This window comes from Hippopotamus amphibius, chromosome 16, assembly GCF_030028045.1.
Source record: "Hippopotamus amphibius kiboko isolate mHipAmp2 chromosome 16, mHipAmp2.hap2, whole genome shotgun sequence".
Lineage (NCBI taxonomy): Eukaryota > Metazoa > Chordata > Mammalia > Artiodactyla > Hippopotamidae > Hippopotamus > Hippopotamus amphibius.
In genome coordinates, this window is record NC_080201.1 from 62,540,393 (window position 1) to 62,563,315 (window position 22,923).

At 48.0% G+C, this 22,923-nt stretch overlaps 1 protein-coding gene across 1 annotated transcript; it reads left to right on the forward strand.

The window, feature by feature from the left end:
* Positions 1-2,283: 2,283 nt before the first annotated feature.
* CACNG7 (calcium voltage-gated channel auxiliary subunit gamma 7) lies at positions 2,284-17,562 on the forward strand. The gene is made up of 5 exons (XM_057713239.1): positions 2,284-2,479; positions 3,166-3,252; positions 3,643-3,783; positions 16,727-16,872; positions 17,305-17,562. Exons 1-5 carry the CDS (start codon positions 2,284-2,286, stop codon positions 17,560-17,562), a joined length of 828 nt encoding a protein of 275 aa, XP_057569222.1.
* Positions 17,563-22,923: the final 5,361 nt, after the last annotated feature.

The following is a 22,923-nucleotide window of genomic DNA, read 5'->3' on the forward strand; positions in this document are numbered from 1 at the left end:
CATGCGGCTGCGGGGCCCGCGGCCCGGAGCGTCCGCCCAGCCCTGAGCGAGGTGAGCGCGAGGGGAGGGTCCTGGAAGGGGGTGGAGGGGTTTGGTTCCTCTTGAGGTGGCTGGGAGCCGGGGGTTGGGGCTAAAAGGGGCTGAGTGGCTCCGGGGGTGAGATTCTGGCGGTCTGACACCTGAGTTCGGGGGGCAGTGGGGGAATGGAGGGACATTTGGGCCTAAGGAATCCGGGAGGACGGGGTTCGAGGGTCCCAGAGTGGGGCAACTGTACTCTTAATGTGCGAGTCTTGGAGACCGTGGGCACCGGGGAGGGTGCAGGCCAGGTCCTTGAGGGAGGCGGTCCTGGATGAGGGGGGAGGGCCCGGGCCCGGTAAGGGCAGGCTGTGAGTCTAAGGGGTCCCCAGAAAGAGAGAGTACGTCTCCCGAGAGATTGAAGGGAGGTGGAGTTTGGACTTGCGGCTCGGAGAATGGGACCCCGGGGAACCAAAAGCCTGTACCGAGGAAAGGCTGGGATAAAGGAGGAGAAAGAGGCTCCAGGCCTGGGCTGGGGCGAGGGTGGGGGGGGGGTCCCAAAGGAGGAAGGGCTGGAGGCTGGAGGAGAATGAGGAGATCTGGGCGGGCCATTACCGTGAGGAGGAGTCAAGCAAGGAAGGCGGGGACCTCCAGTGGGGAAGTCAGAAGGGTGGCGGTGGGCAAGGTCCCAGCTGGGAGTCCGAGGAGCCATTTGGGGGGGAGTTGAGGTCAGCTACCTGGGACTAAGGCAGTCAGGGCGACAGGGTTTTTGATGATTGTTTCCGAGGTGAGAGGACTGGAATAGGAGCGGGCAGAGGGCGGTCAAGCCCTGGAGCCATGGGACGGGGGATGGGAGGAAAAGCTTGTTGGAGCTCTGCCGGTCTCAGGTTCCTGAATCCTCCAGGAGGCTGGGGGCGGGGCGAGTGGGGTGGGGGCACTAGAGGTTGGGATGGGGGGGCAGGCAGGGTGAAGGTTGTCTCAAACTCCAGGGTTCTTACTGGGGTGGTGTCAAGCATTAAGGCTACAAGAATTCTGGTTAAGAAGAGTTGGGTCTCAAGTCTTGGCTGCATTGTTGGGGGGGCGGTGTTGATTAGGGGTCTTAACCTTCATAGTTAAAAAGGTGATGGAGATCGTGGTATTCAAGTAGGTTGAGGTCTCTGGTTGGGACAGGATGGGCATACCAATTTGAGTCCCCCAAATCACGAGTCTGTGTGGTTTACGGAAAATTTCTTGGTAAAGGGTGAGTGTGGTGGGTAGGGATTAGGAGCTCCCTAGCTGGAATCTCCAGATTTCTGATTTGAATTTTGGAGGCCACAGCCATGAACTGGGGATCTCTTATTTTGAAGGTCCAGAGTTAGGGGGATCTGGGTTCCGGTTTGGATGTAGAAGAGGGTCTGTAATTGGAAATCCTAGTATGGGAAGTTGGAGTCCAGAATCTCTGGTAGGGAATTTGGGGATCTTGTAATGGGGATGGGGAAATGCAGATCATGGGCTTCCTGATTTGGGCTTTAGAGTTCAGAGCACTGATCCCTAGTTTAAAGGAGGGTCACTTGTTTGACTGGAGTGCTCTGATTAGGGTGCTGAGATGGGGGCTTCTCAGATCATAGTTTTGACATTCCAGAGTCTCTAGCCAAAATCCTGGCTCCAGGTCTCTGGGCCCCAATATTCTGGGATCCAGTGGCCTGAGATGGAGTTCTAGCATCCCACATTCTGGGGCCTGCAGGGATTTGGGATGGGGGAGGGAGGAATTAAGGTTCTGGAATCGTGGATCTGGGTCGTGGTCCATGATCTCAGATTGCGATACCAAATTGAGGTCAAGGCACCATATCATAGTTAGAAGGTCAAGATCTTGGTGTTAGAGTTGGATGTTAAGAATCAAAATAAAAGTCCAAGGATCTTGGGAGGTCTGAGGTCAAGGCCAGGGTATGGGGTTAGGGTCCTTGGCTAGCGACCCACTTGGGGGATTTCTGGTTGCTATTCTGAGACAGAGTCCAAAAGAAAGGGGTCAGGGTGTCAGGTCTGGGCATGGAGTCGGGATTGGTGGCCTAGGTTAGCGTTTCTAGACAAGGTACTTGTTCCAATCCAGGGATAGAGTCATAGGTCAGGACACAGAGGTCAGGTTGGAGAGGGTTCAGTTTGCGGATTGTTGTTTCTGGCCCGTGTCCTGCATGGGCTGCATGGGGTTTGGGGACTCTAGTGGTCCCATCAGGGCTCTCCACCGCAGCTTCCCGTCCCTCAGGCCCGGCAGGGCGCCCCCCGCCGCTGAGGATGAGTCACTGCAGTAGCCGCGCCCTGACCCTGCTGAGCAGCGTGTTTGGTGCGTGTGGTCTGCTGCTTGTGGGCATCGCGGTCAGCACGGACTACTGGCTGTACATGGAAGAGGGAACGGTGTTGCCGCAGAACCAGACCACGGAGGTCAAGATGGCGCTGCACGCCGGCCTATGGCGAGTCTGCTTCTTCGCAGGTACAGACCTCACCTGCCCTCCAGTCAACTGTCCCTGCCTTGCTTGGGGCCCGAGAATCCTTATTCATAGTTCCATCCCATGGGTGCCAGAAATCAATCCTGTTTCTCTCCTGGAGAGTCAGATTTCTACCTGGAGATTCAGTGTCCAGCCCTTTATTCCCTGGATCTAAGAGCCTTCATGCGCACACAGTCTCCAGGTGCCTAATCCCCGGTAACCCGCTGGAGCCCCTGGGCCTCTAGAAGCGGTCGTCTAAATTCAGAACTTGTCTCCTGGACAGTTCCAGTGTGGAATGGGCAGAACTTAAAAAAACAAAAAAACAAAAAAAACTATGTCCCCAGCTCCCACGGAAACCGCTCCTTCCAGGAAACCTGTCGCACCTCAGCCCCCAGCCCTTGCCCTCTTTAGAGATCCAGGAGTCCTGGCCCGCGGCCCCTCCTCACTTGGGACTCAGGCTTCCAGCCCTGTCCTCCTCCATCCAAGCATCTCTAGGGCAGCTTGTAATAGGAACTCCCAGACTCCTGCCCACCCCTTTCTGCGACCCCCTAAGAATAGTACAGACCATGACCCTTGGATGAAAGTCCAGGACGTTCCCATCCTGGGGTCTCTCTACTGTGCATCCTGCCCCTGACCGCCTCTCCAGAGCTCGGGAGTCTCATCCAGCCCTGTCTTCTTATCTTCCCCCCAGGCCGGGAAAAGGGTCGCTGCGTGGCCTCAGAATATTTCCTTGAACCGGAGATCAACTTGGTGACGGAAAACACGGAGAATATTCTGAGTGAGGGGAAGCAGGGGGGTGGGAGGGTTAGGCAACAAGGGGGCCAGGTGACAGGGAGGGTCCTGGGAGAAAGGGCAGGACCAGAAAAGGGGTGGGGTGGGAGGGAAGGAGTGGAGGCTTGAAAGCTGGCAGAGTGGTTGGGTAAGGAGGAGGGGCCAGGTTGAAGGGGCGGGGCCTGGGAAGTGGGTGGGGTCGATGGGTAAGGGGTGGGGTCAAACCAAAGGGGGTGTGGCCTGGGTGAAGGGGTGGAGCCAGCAGTGGACGTTTGGAAAAGGGGAGAAGCCGCATAAAGGAGTGGGGGGTGTGGACGTGGAGAAAGCAGGCGAATGGGGAGGTGGCCCCGTGAGGAGTCCCCGCTCAGCCCCGCCTTTCTTCCTCCCCCTCCCCCAGAGACAGTGCGCACAGCCACCCCCTTCCCCATGGTCAGTCTCTTCCTCGTGTTCACCGCCTTCGTCATCAGCAACATCGGCCACATCCGCCCGCAGAGGACCATCCTGGCCTTCGTTTCTGGCATCTTCTTCATCCTATCGGGTAAGCCCAAGGACAGGACTTACAGGCTGCGGGACTGTTTTAGGTTCCAGGAACCTGGGGTTCCTCTTCCAATAAGAAAGTCCCTTCCTTGCTGTGTAATCCTGGAGGAGTTGCAGAACTTCTCTGAGCCCCGCTTTCCTCCCCTGTGAAATGGAGCCGGCAGCCAAGTCACAGCGAAGGATTTTGGGGCGCTAATTAGGTGCCAGGCTCTGTGCTGACACGCACCACCCTCCTGTGAGGTAAATGCTATTAATAGCCCCATTTTACAGATATGGACACAGACACTCAGAGAAATGAAGTCATTTGCTCAGGGCCACACAACCAGTGAGAGGCAGGGATGGGACTCAAACGCACGCATGTCGCCTCCAGAGGCTGTATTTTTATCCACTCCTGATATTTTAGCAATTAACAGATTACTAGGCTCTCTATGTTCTGTGCAACATCTTCCTTGAACATTTTCAGCCAGAAAAGTTGGAAGAACCCTGGACCCACCACACAGTCAGCCATTACCATATCACAAGATTTACTTTATCCTGTGTCTGTCCATCTATCTATCTTTCTACCCATCCATCGGTCTATCTTATCATCATTGTAAAATACATTTCCAAGTGAGTTGCAGGCATCAGTACACTTCACCTTAAATTCATCTCCATGCAAGTCATTAGCTAGTGTGCAATGTTTGTTTATAGTTCTTGTTTCTTTTGAGATTCAAGGCTCTTTTGCATGAGAGATCTCATAACTTTCCCATGACCTCTCTGCCTGGGAGTTATTATTAGCTCTCATTTGAGAAAATGGGGATACCGAGGCCTGAAATTGTGCAGGGAGTTGCCTAAGATACCAGCATAAGCTGGTTCCCCAGGGACCTGAGTGTCCTGCACTCCAGAGCAGAGCTCTTTCTGAAACGTTACCCTCCTCTGAATTTCAGCTCAGTGCAGTCCAATTCAGTCCAACTCAGCTTAGGTCAGCCCAGATGACCTCAGCCCTGACACAGTTAACTCCATCAATCTGGCTCAACTAACCCCAATCTATTCTGACTCAATTCCTCAGTTCAATTTGAATTAATTCAACACGATTTAATTAAACGCCATTCGGGCCCTTCTAATTCAGTTGATACTTTATGAACAAACCCCACTCTATGTCTCCTTTCCATTCTGTCGCCTGGGGCCTGCACTCGGTTACCTCTTTTGAGTCGGCTCTGCAAATCATTGAAGATGGATCTTTGAATATCCCCTCCCCCAGGCTCCTCCCCGTTCCTCACCCAGCTTTCTCCAGGCTAAACCTCCCCCGTGCCTTCAACCTAACCTGACAAGACCTTTTCCCAGGGAAACCAGGGTGCAACCTCCATGCAAACTTGAATCACAGCATGTAGAGACAGACACCGGGCTAAAATAAGACACGTAGAATATCACCATCCCAGAGTGTCAGATGGAAAAATAGTGGCCTAGAGAGACAGAAAGTGGGGCAAGGGTAGGGAGCATGGGGACTTTTATTCAACCCACCTGAAACATTGAAAGGAAAATCCCATCGTTTGTGGTTCACAGAAGTGGAAACAGAAGCGGCAATCGAGCTGGTAAATGGCAGTGTTGGCATCAGAACCAAGGATATTCTCTTCCCAAAAGCCATGCTCGTACCAATGCATCAGGCCCTGACTTCCCAAGGTCAAGCCAAGGATCAGTGGTGCCATCAGGGCTGGAAATCAGGCTTCTGATTAACCATAGAGTAATTTGGGGGGGAGGGTATTGTAACTCACCTCCTGAACTTCATTTCGTAGACTGTGACCTATGCACCCCACCCAAGGTATCCAAGGTTGCAGGGTGTAGTGGCTGAAGGCACGTGCTGCTGTGAACCTAGAAAGACCTGGGTTAAAATCCTATCATTTACTCAGTGTGTGAGCTACAGCCTTGCTTTGTGGAGCTGTTGAGAGGACCCGTCTTGGTCAGGGGTCAGCAAACGTTTTGCTTAGGGCCAGATAGTAAATATTTCAGGCTCTGTGAGTCATACGGTTGGAGTGCCAAGGCAACCAGAGGGGAAGCAGCGGGCCTGGCTGTGTTCCAATAAACCTGCTTATGGACCCTGAAATTTCAATTCAATGTAATTTTCATGGGTCATGAAATATTATTCTTCGTTTTTCTTTTTTCCCACCATTAAAAAAAATGTAAAAACCACACTTAGCTCGCAAACCATACAAAAACAGACAGCGGGGCAAATAGTAGTTTTCTGATCCCCGGTCTAGACCGTGGATGTGAAGGGCCAACCCCGTGCCTGGCCTATAGCAGTAAGGGCTCAACACGTGGTCGTAAATAATAAACACGTACACACCTACTTGTGTAAATAGCAGTAGAAGCAGCAACAACCGTAGTGATAAAGGCTGTATTGAGTGCCGTGGTTCGGGGAAGTTCTAAGTGCTTTCTGCAAATTAAGTTATTCTTTTTCCTTCACCTCGTAAGGCAGATGCTATTATTATTCCCATTTTCCATTTGAGGGAAGAGAAGCGCTCAGAAGTTAAGTCGCTCCATAGTGGAAGCAGGACTCTCTACTGCCCCACTGCAGTTTAAAATCATAGAGACAAAGGAGATTAAAAGAGAGGAAATGGGGACTTCCCTGGTGGTCCAGTGGTTAAGACTCCACATTCCACGTGCAGAGGACACGGGTTCAATCCCTGGTCAGGGAACCAACAGCCTGCATGCCGCATGGCGTGCCCCCCTTCCACCCCGCCCCCCCAAAAAAAGAGAGAGAGGTAAGAATGGAAATAGTACCAATATCTTAGATCTTGGAATGGAATGATCTAGTCCAACCACCTCATGTTCCCATTGAGGAAACCAAGACTTAGAAAGAGACCAGAGCTGCCTGAGGTCTGGTTAATGGTGAGGTTGGCATTCAGTTTTGGAGAAAGAGGTGGGAGGGCTGGGGCAGGAAAGGAATAGAGTCACACCTGGCTGTTAAAGATCCCTCAGGGACATGTGTTTGGAACGGACTAGAAGGAAAGAGACTGGAAATGGACAAACAGAGGAGGAGGCTTAGGCCGCGGTCCAGGCAAGAGCAGATCAGGTTTGAGCTGGGGCGGCGGATGGAAGGATAAAGGTGACTGGATGGCTTTGAGAGAGAAGGATATTGACAGAGGAATCAAGAGAACCAGATGGCTGCCTGGATATGGTTGGTGAGAGAAGGGGGAGGAGGCTGGAGTGACATCGATTTTCTTTTTCCAGGTCATGAGAGGCAATCTTCCCATGCATGGCTCATGTTAACCCCTGACCCTCAGTCATGTTCTGTGCACCGGCTCATTCATTCACCCATCAAATATTTACGGAGACATCTTACATGCCATGCCCTGTGCTGGGCACTGGGGACATGCTGAATCTTTTTTTTTTTTACTTTTTTTTTTTACTGTGGTAAAAGCCACATAATATAAAACATATTATTTTAACCATATTTAGCTGCACAGTTCAGTGGCACTAAGTACATTCTCATTGCTGTGCAACTCTCACCATTATCCCCCTCCCCGATGTTTCACCACCTTAAACTGAAACTCTGTCCCCGTTAAACACTGACTCCCCATTTCTCCTCCTCACCTCCTCACATCCCCCGGCCCCTGGCATCTACCAATGTACTTTCTGACTCTGTGAATTTGACTATTCTAGGTACCTCATGTAAGTGGAATCAAACAGTATTAGTCTGCACCTGCTGTATACTGGAATGCATATCAGTCTACATGCAGTCAGCCACAAAACAGCCCCCAACTACACGTCCATCAGTGCTTGTCTCACAACATTTAAATCCCTTCAATGGATTTCCATTGCACTTAGAAGCCTCATGCTGGCTTACAAGGTCTTCCATGATTTGGCTGCTGTTCAGACCTCTGGCTTCATTTCCTAACTCACCAGCACTCGCTCCATCGCTTATAACTTGAGCCACCCTGGCCTCGAAAATGATCATCTGAACCTCGCTTTTACTCTCACGAACCCTCCATGTTTGGAAGTCACTTCCCCCTAATCCTCAAAGGCGTCAACTTTCCCTTTTCAGAGTTTCTTTCTCTGACAAAGGTACCCAGTGTTGCTTTGCCCCCACTTGACTACCTATCACATTTCCTATTTTATATTTGTTTCATAGCACTTCCTGCCAGCGTCATCTTATTCTTTTTCTGCCTCCTTCTACCAGAATGTAAACTCCAAAAGACAGAAACATGCTCTTGCTTGTATCTTCAGAGCCTAGATGAGGTGCTGGCACAAAGTCCTCGAGGAAATATTTGTAGAAGGGATGCACGATAAAGACAGCTCGGGGCATTCTGGGAAAAGGGAAGAGCATTAAGCATTAAGCTGACACAGTAGGGTGGTGGGGAGGATGGGAGTGACCAGAACTTCAAAAGCAGGTGACGTCTAAATTGACGATGCAGAAAGGGCGAGGGGGAGTTTTTCAAGCGAACAGAGAAAAGCGCCTTGTACCGGGATGGAATTCACAGTCTGTGTAAGACCCTAGAGAGCAACTGAGACAGAGATAGCCGGCTGTGTAGCTCTCCATGGTCCTGAAACTCTTTGTTCTAAAGCCAGGTTGTTCCTGTTCAGCTTGGAATGTAGGTGATTCTTGCCTACTGTGCTCTAAGAATTCTGAAGCAGAAGTAGTGGAAGGGGGAGGGAGAGAGTTGGATTACAGAGCAAGGAAGGGGGAAGGGAGAGAGAAAAAGAGGGAAGGAGAAAAAAGGGAAAAGAAGGTTATTTTGCAGAGAACCAGAGCCCCTGTGAAATGACCAGGAAGGAGAAAGAACGACAAGAATAACTTACCTTTGGACATTCTTTTTAGATAACTTTCAGTTACTAAAAACAAAAACAAGGGCGAAAAACAACAACAAAATCTCTTTCTCTTTGGAAATATTTGTTTCCTTCTCATCAACCCTACTCCTGACTCTCTGTATGGAGAATGTTTGTTATTCAGAATGGAAATGTGAAACATGGAACTTGGGGTGAAGCAGGAGTGGTTAGCAGGTTTCAGATCATAAAAGGCCTGGAATATCAGGCTGAGGAATGAATACTTTCTCTCGTGGATACTAGGGAGCCAAGGAAGGGTTTTGTCGACATAAGGATAGAGTCTGGTATGGGTTTTAGAAAGAACCAGTATCTAAAACAGGGAGATACAGATTTGAAGGCAATGGGACAGGCATAGGGAATAAGCCTTAGCTGGGTCAGAGGACTTGAGGGTGCAAAAGGGGGTTTAGATTTTGACAGATTCAGGAAGTAAAATGGACATGACTTGATAACGGAGCATCCTTCTTGGTTGGGGGCTGGGGTGGGAATCAAGAGGATTCCCCTGAATTTGACTAGGGTGCTCTAGCCAGTGTGGTTTCTGGACTTCTTTAGGTGTTTTTTTTTTTTTTTTTTTTTTCCTTTTAAGGATCTTGCTTAGAGTCGCACATTGCCTTTATTTTACTTTATTATTTTATTTTATTTTATTTTAATTTTGGCTGCACCGCACAGCTTACAGGCTCTTGGTTCCCTGACCAGGGACTGAACCTGGGCCCCTGGCAGTGAAAGCGCCAAGTCCTAACCACTGGACCACTAGGGAATTCCCTAGGTATTCTTTTCCTATAAACCTGCTCATCTTCCGAGACCTATCTCAGATGCCTTCACTGTGTAACAGTTCATGGGCCCCACTTCTTCAACATCAAAATTATGGAATACTGGAAGTCAAAGGTGGAATTTCAGTGCAAGGAAAGGTTAACTATTAAAGGAGACAGAGGAGTGGCGATTTAGAGTAGATTTAAAAGGGGAAAGCAGCTAGCAAGCTTTTCGAGAAGTTCCAGTTGCATGGCACGTATATTCAGCTGTTCAACGAGTATTTATTATCTGCTGCATCTTGTGCTAGATGCCCAGAATGTGACAGGGAACGAGGTAGACTAGTTCCAAGCATCCTAGAGGAAGTGAGGCAGACGCATGACTAAACAATTACAACTAGCTAGGAAATGTAATGTTAGGTGGTGATAAGTGCTGTGAAAATTAAAAAAAAGGAGGTGAAGGGGAAGGAGATTGCTGGGAAGGTCATTACTCATTCTTACCTCAATCACTCCACATTTTTTTAAATTTAATGTTTTTTTTTTTTTTTTTTTTTTTTGGCACACGGGCTTAGTTGCTCCGCGGCATGTGGGATCTTCCTGGAGCTGGGATCGAACCCGTGACCTCTACATTGGCAGGCGGATTCTTAACCACTGCGCCACCTAGGAAGCCCTAAATTTAATGTTTATTTATTTATTTATTGGCTGTGTTGGGTCTTCGTTGCTGCACACGGGCCCTCTCTAGCTGCGGAGAGCAGGGGCTACTCTTCGCTGTGGTGCGCAGGCTCCTCATTGCCGTGGCTTCTCTTGTCGCAGAGCATGGGCTCTAGGCGAGTGGGCTTCAGTAGTTGTGGCACACGGGCTCTAAAGCGCAGGCTCAATAGTTGTGGCACAAGGGCTTAGTTGCTCCACGGCATGTGGGATCTTCCTGGAGTAGGAATCGAACCCGTGTCCCCTGCATTAGTAGGCGGATTCTTAACCACTGCGCCACCTAGGAAGCCCATTTCAAATTTTTAATGAAAACTTTGAAATCTATAGAATAGTACAGTGAACACTGGTACTTCTTCTACCTAGATCCACATAGATACTTGCATTTTGCTAAAGTTTTGCCGTATTCTCTCTCTCTCTCTCTCTCTTTACACACAGTTTGGGTTTTGTTATTGTTGTTGTTTGTTTGTTTTAGCTTGACCATTTGAAAGTAAGTTGCAGGTATCATGATTGTTCATTTTAATATGCATCTCTTAAGAGTAATGACATTTTCTACATAACTACAACACCATTATCAACTCTAGAAATTTTACAATAATTCCATAACAAAATTCATTCCATTTTCAAACTGTCCCAGTTGTTCTAAGAATGCCTTTTATAGCTTTTCCTCCAGAACAAGGATTCAATCTAGGTTTATGTGTAGCATTTAGTTAATTGTCTTTTAGTCTAGACTAGTTTCCGTACTATATATTTTTTTTTTCAACACTGACTTTTAAAATATATTTCGTTATAAAAATATACAATGGATAGTATAATTTTCATGTACCCTTCACTCAGTTTCAACAATTATCAACATATGGTGAATCTTTTTTTAGTCATACTGCCATACCTCCCTTCTGTACTTCACTACAGGATTTTAAAGTCAGTCTCAAACGTTAAATTGTTTTATCCACAAATACTTCAGTATCTCTCTGAGAAATCTGTACTTTGTTATTTAACATAGCCACAGAGCCACTATCATGCCCAAACCATTAAGAATAGCTACTTAATACAAATTAATACCTAGTAGTGTTCAACTTCCCCACTTGTCTCATAAATGCCTTTTTTTTTTTTTACCATTAGTTTGTTGCAAACCAGGATCCAAATTCCATTTGTGCATTTAGTCGATGGCTCTCTGAAGGCTCTTTTAATCTATAACGGTCCCTCTCCTTCTATCTTTCCCTGCCATTTATCTGTTGAAGAAGTCTAGTCATTTGTCTCATAGAATTCCCACGCTCTAGATCTTCCTAGTTGTGTTTTTGTATCATGTTTAATATGTTCATCCATCTTGTGTTTTCCTGTAAAACTGCAGATCAGATCCAGGTTTGATTTTCTGGGGTGGGGGCAAAACTACCTCATAGATAGGTGGTGCTATTACATCCTACTGTACTGCATCAGGAGACACAATACTATCTGGTTGTCTCTCTTTGAGATGCTAAGATCCATCACTTGCTTAAGTGTTAAGGGCATGTTATTGTCCTTCTGAAATCTGCAGGACAAGGTGTCTTAGAGAACACCCCACACCCTACACTTGTTTGACTGTTTCCTCGTGGCATTCTTTGATTTGTTCCTCTTTCTTTGTATTTTCTGTAACCTGGAACTTATGTTCTGGGTAGAGACTTGATTAGATTCTGCTTAAATATGTTTGGCAAGATTTAGAGGTGGTGGTGTGTTCTTTATAGCCCATCACTTCAGGTAGCAAATAATGTCAAGTTGTTCCCACCAGGAGTGGAACAAAGTTTGAACCCTTGGTAAAGGGGGTGATCATTAGAGCTCTCCATTGAAAAGGTACATTTTTATTTTTATTTTTTACAATGAATAAGTCATTTGCAGGGTAATGCTTTGGCACCTTGGGGGAAAAATCCTGCTTGGGATGCATATTTTACTTAAAATTTGTTGTTTCAGGAAAAAAAATTTTTAATAAATTTATTTATTTATTTTTGGCTGTGTTGGGTCTTTGTTGCTGCGCGCAGGCTTTCTCTAGTTGCGGTGAGCGGGGGCTACTCTTACTTGCTGTGCAGGGCTTCTCATTGTGGTGGCTTCTCTTGTTGCAGAGCACAGGCTCTAGGTGAGCAGGCTTCAGTAGTTGCAGCACGCAGGCTCAGTAGCTGTGGTGCACAGGCTTAGTTGCTCCGCAGCATGTGGGATCTTCCTGGACCAGGGCTCGAACCCGTGTCCCCTGCATTGGCAGGCAGATTCTTAACCAGTGCACCACCAGGGAAGTCCTGGAAAAAAATGTAAACATAGAGAAAAGTTGTAAGAATAACACAAGGAACTCTCATGTATTCTTCACCTGGACTAATTTATAACATTTTCCACATTTGTCTTTCTGTTTCTTTCTCTCTGTTTTATGTGTATATATCTATATACGTATATATTATATAATTTATATTATATTATATTATATATAACCACCTGAACATAAATTGCAAACACTTCACTCTTAAGTACGTCAGCAAATATCTCCTAAGAACAAGTGCATTTTCTTTCCTAACTGCAGTACAGTCATCAAATTCAGGAAGTTTAACACATACACAGTATTACAGCTAATACACAGTCTGTATTCAAATCTCACCAACTGTGCCAACACTACTTTTTATAGTCGGTTTTCCCCCAGATTCAGGATCCAGGCTAGGATCCCCTTCTGCATTCCCTTGCTGTGTCTCTTTCGTCTCCTTTCATCTTTTATATAGTTCCTGTGCCTTAAAAAAAAAAATCTTTTATGTTGACATTTTTTTGAAGAATGCAGCCAGTGTTTTGTAGAACACCCCACACTTTCCACAGGAGTGGATCCAGGTTACAAATTTCCAGCAGGGACACTACGTAAATGAAGTCATGGCAAAATCACATCAGGAGGTCAGGGTGTCCATTTGCCCTGTTACTGATGTTAGCTTTGGTTACTTGGTTCAGACTGTATCTGTCAGGTTCCTTTATGGGAAAGGAAGTTTTCAAAATTCCCTTTGTAATGAATAGATATTTCATGAGGAGTTTCTGTCATCCAGTGATTAAATGCCTAATATTGCTACAAAGATTGCAAAATGGTGTTTTCCTAACTCTGTTGTTCTATCTACATGGGTGTCACTGCCATGTGGCTTGTGGGATCCTAGTTCCCTGCCTAGGGATTGAACCTGGGCCCTTGGCAGTGAAAGCTCAGAGTCCTTACCACTGAACTGCCAGGGAATTCCCCAATTTTCGCTTTTCTTTTATTACTTATTTCTTTAAAGAATATATCAGTATAGATTCACATTTTTAAAAAATTCAGTGTATTGTATGCCATTACTTTTAGTATTCATTTTGATGTTCAGATTGTCCCCAGCTGGGCTATTAGGAACCCCCTTTTTAAAATCAATTAATTTATTTATTTATGTATTTATTTATTGGCTGCGTTGGGTCTTCGTTGCTGCTCAGGGGCTTTCTCTTGCAGCCAGCAGGGGCTACTCTTTGTTGTGGTACATGGGCTTCTCATTGCAGTGGCTTCTCTCATTGAGGACCACAGGCTCTAGGCTAGCGGGCTTCACTAGTTGTGGCACACAGGCTCAGCAGCTGTAGCTCTCGGGCTCAATAGTTGCTCCGCAGCATATGGGATCTTCCTGAACCAGGGATTGAACCCGTGTCCCCTACATTGGCAGGCAGATTCTTAACCACTGCGCCACCAGGGAAGTCCCCTCATTGTCCTTTCACAGTGGCACAGTACTCTGTTATACGATGTTTTATAGTTTATTCCATTAATCCTCTATGTAAGGGCATCCAGGTGATTTTTAATATTTTGCAATTACAAATAATGCTGCAGTGAGTTAACCTGTACATGTATGCTTTCATATCGTTGGACAGGTATCTTTAGGGTAGGTTTCTAGAAGTGGGATTCCTGGGTTAAAGGATAAATACATGTGTGGTTAGACATGGACAAATTCCCCTCCATAGAGGTCGCACCGTTTTGCATCCCCACCAGCGACATATAAGAGCTTCCGTTTCCCTGCCTCACAGAGAGTATGTTGGGAAGCTTTTTAAATTTTGATGATCTGATGGATGAGAAATGGTATCTCCTCATTGTTTTCACCTGCATTTTTCTAATTCTGAGTGAAGGGACAATATTTTAAAACAAGGAGATCATAGATGGTCTTTTATAAAGAAGTGACAAGCAAGGAGAGATCTAAATGAAGTGATAGGGACTTCTCTGGTGGTCCAGTTTAAGACTCAGTGCTTCCACTGCGGGGGGCGAGGGTTCGATTCCTGTTTGGGGAACTAAGATCCCACATGCCATGTGGCAAGGCCCCCCCAAATTAATAATAATAATAACAATAATATAAATGAAGTGACAGAGAGAGTCATGGGGAAATCTGGGGGAAGGGCATTCCAGTTCAAGGGAACAGCGAGAGCAAAGGCCCTGAGGCAGAAATAAGCTTGATGCATTCAGGCAAGAGTGGGAAAATCATATGATCTAAGGAGCAGGTGCAAGGAAAAATGACTAGAGATGAGTTTGGCAGGTGCCAGACTTTGTAGGCATTGCAGTCCAAGGGTCAGGAACGCGTTTCTGTAAAAATGCCAGATAATAAATATTTTCAGCTTTCCTGGCCATACCGTCTTGTTCTGCCGGTGCAGCCACAGGCTACACGTAAACAAATGAGCGTGTCTGTGTTCCCATCAAATGTTATTTATGGACCCTGAAGTTGTAAATTCATATGCTTTTTAAATTGAGACGTTATAATTCACATAACACAAAGTTCATCGATTCAGCAGTTTTAGTATAGTCACAGGATCGTACAGTCACCTCCATTACTTACTTTTTCCACATTTTCATCACTCCAAAGAGAAACCTCACTCCCTTTAACAGCTAATCATAATTGCCCCTCCACCCCACTCCCCGGCAACCACTAATCTACTTTCTATCTCTATGGATTTCGGACAGTTCATATAAGTGGAACCATGCGCTGTGTGGTCTTTTGCATCTAGTTTCTTTCACTTAGCATACTTTCTAGGCTCCTCCATGTGGCAGCATACATCAGTGCCTCATTCCTTTTTTTGGCTGAATAATATTCCTTTATATGGCTATACCACATTTTGTTTATCCATTCTGTGGATAGACATTTGGGTTGTTTCCACTTTTTTGGCTGTTATGAATACCGCTGCTGCAAACACGCAGGCACAAGTTTTCCTGTGAGCATATGTTTCCAGCTTTCTCGGGTAAACACCTAGGAGTGGAATCGCTGGGTCATATGGTAATTCTATCTTTAACACTTTGAGGAACTGCCAAATGAAATGCATATACGTTTTTACGTGCCACAAAATATTCTTTTGATTTTTTTCAACCGTTTAATTATATAAAAACCATGCTTAGCTCGTAGGCCCTACAAAAACAGGAGGTGGGCTGGATTTAGCCCTAGGGGGAAGGCGGTCATTGTTTGCTAACCTTTTTTGTAGGCAATGGAAGGAACTGAGATTTATTCTGGGTGCGATGGATGCACAGATGTTTATTTGTAGGCTCCTAGGGGAAGATGCGGATGGGGATTACTTGGATTAATTTAGGGCAGGGGATTTTATAGCCTCCTTAAGCCTCCCTATGTGTGGCTATCGCTCTGCACGGCTACCGTTTCAAAGAAAGTTCATCTTGAGGAAGTGATAGTTGCCTCTTAAAATTTTTCAAATCAGACCTCTCCTCTCCACCTCCTCCATGTGCCCCTATTTACTCAACTGCAAATGGAGACAAAAATGGTACTTCTTTGAAAGTGTTGTTGAGGTTTGAATGAGTTAATGCATATATAACACTGGGAATGGTGCCTGGCTCAGAGCAAGACCTACATAAGCCATTGTTGTTATTATTGTTACTGATGTTGTTGTTGATATTACCTATACAGCATCAGCTCAGCCTCATCCTCCTCCCCCTGGAATATCACAATATCCAGTTTCTCCTCTCCAATCTCTTCCCAGAACCAGTCAGCCCCCCCCCGCCCCCGCGAAGGATCTTCTAGCACTCCAGTCTGGCCCTGTCCTTCCTCTGCTCCAGACCTTCCATGGCTCCCCAGTGCCCCTGGTGTCGATGCCAAGCTCCTCAGCCTGGCAGTCGAGGCCCATCATGGCAATTCCCTGCCCCCTTCTCTGGCCTCGTTTCTCGTGGCTGTGGTCCATGTTTTAGCTACATGGATGAATCAGTTCAATGTTCCCCCTCCAACTTCTGCCCATGCTCTTCCCTCTGCCCTGCCTAGAGTGGTAGAATGGTAAACCCTAATTCTTTCCTGGGCCTCATCGTTTAGGACTTGGACAAAGGCATGCTTCCAGGAAGCTTTCCTTGAATCCCTCCACCCCTGCCCCAGGTGCGTTTGGTGCCTCTTCTGCACCCACGGAGCTCTGTGCTACTGTCTCCCTTACAGTACATACCACCATGGATGTGACCGTTGACCGGTGTCCATTTTTGCCTTCCCCAATTGCATTGTGAGCTCCTGGGTGGAAGATTAGCGTGGGGGTGGGAGGGAGGAGGAGGTTGTGGATCTATCTCTGGGCTCCCTGCACCCAGCCGAGGCCCAGCACACAAGGGGCTTCAAAGGATGGAAGTTAGTCCACAAGGGAGGAGAGGGGAGAAGATGGTTGTGGGATGCAGAGGGTCTGGGGCTGGGGAAAGGGGACCACTGCTAATGGACCAAGGGCACCCCTCTGCTCCCCCAGGCCTCTCCTTGGTGGTGGGCTTGGTTCTTTACATTTCCAGCATCAACGATGAGGTCATGAACAGGCCCAGCAGCTCTGAGCAGTATTTCCACTATCGCTACGGGTGGTCTTTTGCCTTCGCAGCTTCCTCCTTCCTACTCAAAGAGGTGACGCCTGTGGGGCCCAGACTCTAGAGTTTTGAATGGGGGGGCGGGGGGGGGGGAGCATGATTCCTGGCTCCAGGAGGAAGAGGAGGCTGTGGGTGTAGACTCTGAATTAAAAGGAGGTGGTGGCTGAGGTCCTAGCCCCTGGGTCCTGGAGGAGGAGGGTCTGGGAGCTCCAGCTCCTGGGGTCCTGGGGGAGAAGGGCGCCTGGGGGCCTAGACTCCTAGATCTGGGGGAGGAGGAAACTGAGGACGCTGACTCGGGGGGATCTTGGGGGAGGAGGTGACTGGGGCCCCAACCCCTGGGTTCTGGGAAAGGAGGAAGTTGGAGGCTTGGAATTTGGGGTCCTGGGAGAGGAAGGGTTGGGGATCTTGAGTTTTGGGGTCAGAGGGGACCCGGGGCCAGCCTCTGGGACTCTGACCTTGCTTGCCACAGGGAGCTGGCGTGATGTCCGTGTACTTGTTCACCAAGCGCTACGCGGAGGAGGAGATGTACCGTCCGCACCCGGCCTTCTACCGCCCGCGTCTCAGCGACTGCTCCGACTACTCGGGCCAGTTTCTGCAGCCCGAGGCTTGGCGCCGCGGCCGCAGCCCCTCCGACATCTCTAGTGACGTATCCATCCAGATGACGCAGAACTACCCTCCCGCCATCAAGTACCCCGACCACCTGCACATCTCCACCTCGCCCTGCTGAGGCCCCGCCCCCGGAGAGCCCCTCTTCCTCCTCCTCCTCTTCTTCCTCCTAGTCCTCACGGGTCTCCCCGCAACGCAGCTCCAGCTCGAGTCCTCGGGACTCCGCGTCCCACCTGGAGGACGCTGCGCAAGCGTCGGCCCCGCCCTCTCCCAGTAGCCCCGCCCCACCACCTAACCCCGCCCTCTTTCCAATGGCTCCGCCCTCTTTCCTGACCGCTCCGTTTCATTGGTCCCTTCCACTTCCGATGACACCTCCTTCTAGGCCCCTTTTCCTTAGGCCCCGCCCCTCCCAGCCAATTACCTCCTCCCAGGTTCCTCTTCCCTCGCGCCGAGCTGCCGAGAGCACCCACCTCCGTGAACCGCCCCCCAACCTTCCCGCACGCAGCAAGGGCTCTGGGCTGGAGGGTAGGTTCCGGCAGCAGCCAGGAATGCCAAACATCCTCTTCTCCCCTCTGCCCCGCTTTCTCTCTTTCCAGGCCCAATCTCACCTCCAGACCTTCGTGGTCCTCGGGTGCAGCGGACGGGGGGTGGGGGTGGGGGGTTCTTCTTGCTCCACCCACAGCTCTGGGGTGGGGTGGGAGGCTGGAGGCCGCAGGTATGGCCTTCCCCCACAAACACGCACACGTGTGGGAGACCCCCGTTCTTTCTCACCTGCTGGACTCTTCTCGGTCTTCTGAAGGTTACCTGCCTTTTCGAGGGCTCTCTCGAACGGATTTTCGTGTTCGCTCAGCTAACCTTGGCTTCTTTTCCTTCCTCTTCGTCCTCTTCCTTCTCTAACTGCCTCCCGGCCTCCTCTCCACCCGCTCATCCAAAGCCCCTAGGTGCGTCCAGCCCCACACACCACACGACAAGAATGGAGACCCTAGGGTGGAGGGAATTCCTCCACGCCATTTCCACGCCTGTGCCCGCCTCTTCCCCCTCGAGGCCCCGTCGGGGGAGGGAGAGGCAGTAGCGGGGGTCGACACCCCCCAAACCTCGAAGTCTTCCATTTTCTGGCACTCCCCCTCATCGAAGTCCCCCATCCCATCTCAGACCCCCAACTCTGGCCTCTTTCAAGGGTCCGTCCGCCCCCTTGGACAGATTGAGGGGGTCACCAGAAACTCACCACCCCCTGATTAGGAGAGGAGGGGCGAGGGAGCACAGTGCTGTACACGGAACCAGAAAGGCCCCCTGGGTGGGGGGAGGGGGGCAGGGGGAGGGACAGGGGCTTTTAGTTTGCATCTTAGGGGGGAGGGGGGAGGGGGGGACCGCAGCAGTTAACCTGTCTACGCAGCGATTTTTAACGAGGCTGGGGGGAGGGGGGCTTTGGGGGTGGGGAAGGGGTGGGGTGGGGGGCCTGGCTCTGTTATTTACCGTGTATCATATGTAAATACCGACAGAAACTTCAATAAACTTTATTTCAAACACGTCTCTGTCTGCCCAGGGGGAGGGCATTGGATACAGAGGGCGGGTCGAGGTCTCTGCCCTAGGGTCGGGGTGGAGAGGTCTGGCGTGCTACCGAATAAGGTTAGATGGTTGTTTGTTAAACTGCTTAATCATCATTAACAGTCACACTTTATAATTCAGTCCATGTAAAGCGAGTAGGACAACAAATGGCACGGGTCAGGATCAATAAAAATTAACTGTTGTATCACTGTGACCACCTAGGTAACTGGGTTTTTAAAATTAATTAATTTCTTGGCTGCATGGGGTCCTCGTTGCTGCGCACAGGCTTTCTCTAGTTGCAGAGGGTGGGGGCTACTCTTCATTGCAGTGCGCGGGCTTCTTATTGCAGTGGTTTCTCTTGTGGAGCACGGGCTCTAGGCGCCCAGGCTTCAGTAGTTGTGTCACGTGGGCTCAATAGTTGCGGCTCGCAGGCTCTAGAGCGCAGACTCAGTAGCTGTGGCCTGCGGGGTTAGTTGCTCCTGGGCATGTGGGATCTTCCCCGGACTAGGACTTGAACCCATGTCCCCTGCATTGGCAGGCGGATTCTTAACCACTGTGCCATCAGGGAAGCCCCTAGGTAACTGTTACTATTACTCACCTTCCTTGATTGATTGATTGACATATTTGTTTATTTAAAAAAATTTTTGGTCACGCCCCCAGCATGCAGGGTATTACTTTCCCAACCAGGGATGGAACCTGTTCCCCTTGAAGTGGAAGGGTGGAGTCCTAACCACTGGACCGCCAAGGAATTCCCTGCTTCATTTAATCTTCTCCCCAAGCCTGCACACTGAGTTTACTGAAATCATTTTGCAGCTAGGTCCACCGAGGTGAAATGACTCACCCAGGGTCGCACAGGTGGAAATTGGCAGAGCTGTGAGTTGGAACTAGGTTCATCTGGTTCCAACACTTGAGCTTCCTTCCTTCTGCACCCGGGAGCAGTGGCTTCTCCTAACGCTTGGTCGCTCCGCTGAGAGAGAACTGCTCCTGTTTATTGCACGTACTATGAGCCAAACACTTGCCTCCCACCCATGATCTCAGGAGACGTTCCCAGCTGCCCTGTAGGTAGGAATGATCACGCGCACACACACGCAGAGCACACACACAGAAACACACATACACGTTTTACAGGTGAGGGATAGAGGCTCAAAGTGGGCGCTAAGATCTGTGATCTCGCCTAATACACTGAGGGAGTGAAAACAGCCTGAATGTTTGATAAGCTTATTCTTGAAATACATGGAAAAGGAAACACAGGGCTAGCCCTTGGGTTCTTTGCACCTTCTAGATTTAGCCTTTGGGGGGCAATCAGAGCTACTTCTGCAACACTGCAACGTCCTGTAATGGCCACGACCACGTTGATCAAGCCATTGCTGGGTGTCAGATGCTGTGCTGAGCCCTTTTCATTCATCAGCTCATTGAGTTCTCCCAAACATCCTCTGAGTTAGGCATTCCAAAGAGCCCCATTTTGTAGATGAGGAAACGGAGACTCTGGGAGGCAAGGTTACCCAGCTGGTAAGATGCAAAGGAGCAGTCACACCCAGTCCTGTCTAATCCCAGAGTCTCCTCTCTCAGCTGCTATATTTGACTCCGAATTTGATGCAAACTCATTCTGTGACCTTGAGCAGGTCTTTTAATCTCTGGGGCTTCAGTTTCTTTTTCTGTAAAATAGGAGGGGGATGGGATAGCAGGACTCCAAATCCCTCCGGAACAGGGAGAGTGGTGGGGGTAGGTTAACAGGAGAGAATTGAGAATCAGCAGGATCAGACTCCCTGAGGGAAATGCTCTGAGTCATTTTCAATGATTTCAGGAAATTCTGGAGGTCATGCTTGAGAATTGGGATGGCAAATGTGTTTCAGCTTCTTTGTCAAGACTAATTGTTTCCTAGTGGCTTCTTGGAGCACAGGGTTGAGAAGGATTTGAATATCTGCTCAGGGAGAAAGTATGTCCCCATCGATTGGTGCTGTCTGTCTTCGTGCAGGATGAGCAGTTGTGGTGCAAGTGCTGAGGTATTTGCTGATTTTGTCTGGAACTCAACAGCCTAAAATCCTAAAGTCTGTGTTTTTTTGTTTTCTGTTTTTTGTTTTTTTTGGAAGGGGGTGCTGCATTGGGTCTTTATTGCTGTGTGCGGGCTTTCTCTAATTGCGGAGGGCAGGGGGCTACTCTTTGTTGCCAAGCTCGGGCTTCTCAGTGCAGTAGCTTCTCTTGTTGAGGAGCACAGGCTCTAGGCACTCCGGCTTCAGTAGTTGTGGCACGTGGGCTAAATAGTTGTCGCTCGCAGGCTCTAGAGCACAGGCTCAGTAGTTGTGGGGCACAACTTAGTTGCTCCTCGGCATGTGGGATCATCCTGAACCAAGGACTGAACCTGTGTCCCCTTCATTGGCAGGCGATTCTTAACCACTGCGCCACCAGGGAAGTCCCCTATAGTCTATGTTCTTAAAAAAAAAATTGTTAGTGTTTTTGCTAGTTGTTCTATATTGTACATTTTGAAAATACAATGCGATTCCATAGTTAAAGATTTGTTTATCTTTTTTTTAAAGGAATGCTGTCCTACTTCTGACCTCCTGACATCCAGAAATACCCTTCACTCTAAGGTATTATTATCTTTTACTGTATAATTTTGAGAATACTATATGCATATTTAAGCCTATATGTATGTGTTTAAATCCACACACAGGTGAATCTGTAGCACATACATGTTTATGACACAGCATTTATCATAGGATACACATAGTTCTGTACCTTCTAATTTCACACGTATTACAGAGATCTTTTAGCATCAGTTATATAACTCTACCATGTTGTTTTTAAAGCTACTTAATAACAACAATTTGCATAAATTAATTGCATAATGTATTGTTTCCTATGTGCCAGACACTTTGCATTCAAGTCCTGAGCACTTTTCATGGAATAACCCAAGGAGGTCGGTGCTTTTATTATCATCCCCATTTTACAAATGAGATCCTGAGGCACAGAGAAGTTAATTAACTTTCTCCTGGTCACACAGCTAGTAAGTGGTCAGGCAAAGATTTGAATCCTGGGAATCTCCTGGGAATCTACCAGTGCTTAACCATAAGTGTATGCCTCCGTGTATATTGAAGTCACGCTGTCTCATCTTTTCATCTATCATCATTTCTACACAGTGTTTTGTATTCATTTCATTCACAAAACAGTACTATGCATCAGTGGTTTTCAAAGTGTGGCCACCACGAGGTCAAAACCATTTTTATATTAATACTTGGATATTATTTGCCTTTTTCACTCTTAGTCTCCCGTGAGCATATAGAGTCCAGAGGCTTTTGGAGGCTTCACAATGGGTGATAACACAATAGATTGAATGCAGAAGCAGATATGAGAACCTAACTCTTCTATTAGGCCAAACGTTGAATAGATTTTTTTCCCCCACACTGCACGGCTTGTGGGATCTTAGTTCCCCAGCCAGGGATTGAACCCAGGCCCTCAGCAGTGAAAGCGTGGAGTCCTAACCATTGGACCTCCAGAGAATTCCCTAGATTTTCAAAAACATAAACTATTACCACTATACTTGAAGGGAAATATAATTATTTTTCAGTGAAATAAGTTTGTTTATGCAAACAGGCAATGAATTTATTGTTTTACTTAAATAATACATACCTCAAAATCTCAGCTTGACTTTTGAATATGTTAAATATTGATAGACATAACACACATAAACAAAAGCTCTTTGGAGTCTGCCACCATGTTTAAGTGCATAGAGGGATCCTGAGGGCAAAAGATTCCATCATTGCTGCTGTATGCCGTGGAAGCAGTGTATCAGATATAGAGATTTGCCTCATTTTTCCAATGGTTGTGTAGTGGTCCCTCGATGGAGGTAATGTATTTTAACAATAAACTCATTTTTATTATAAGTGTAATACTTCGTCATGATTTTCAAATTGAAACAGCAGAGAACGGTAGAAAGAAA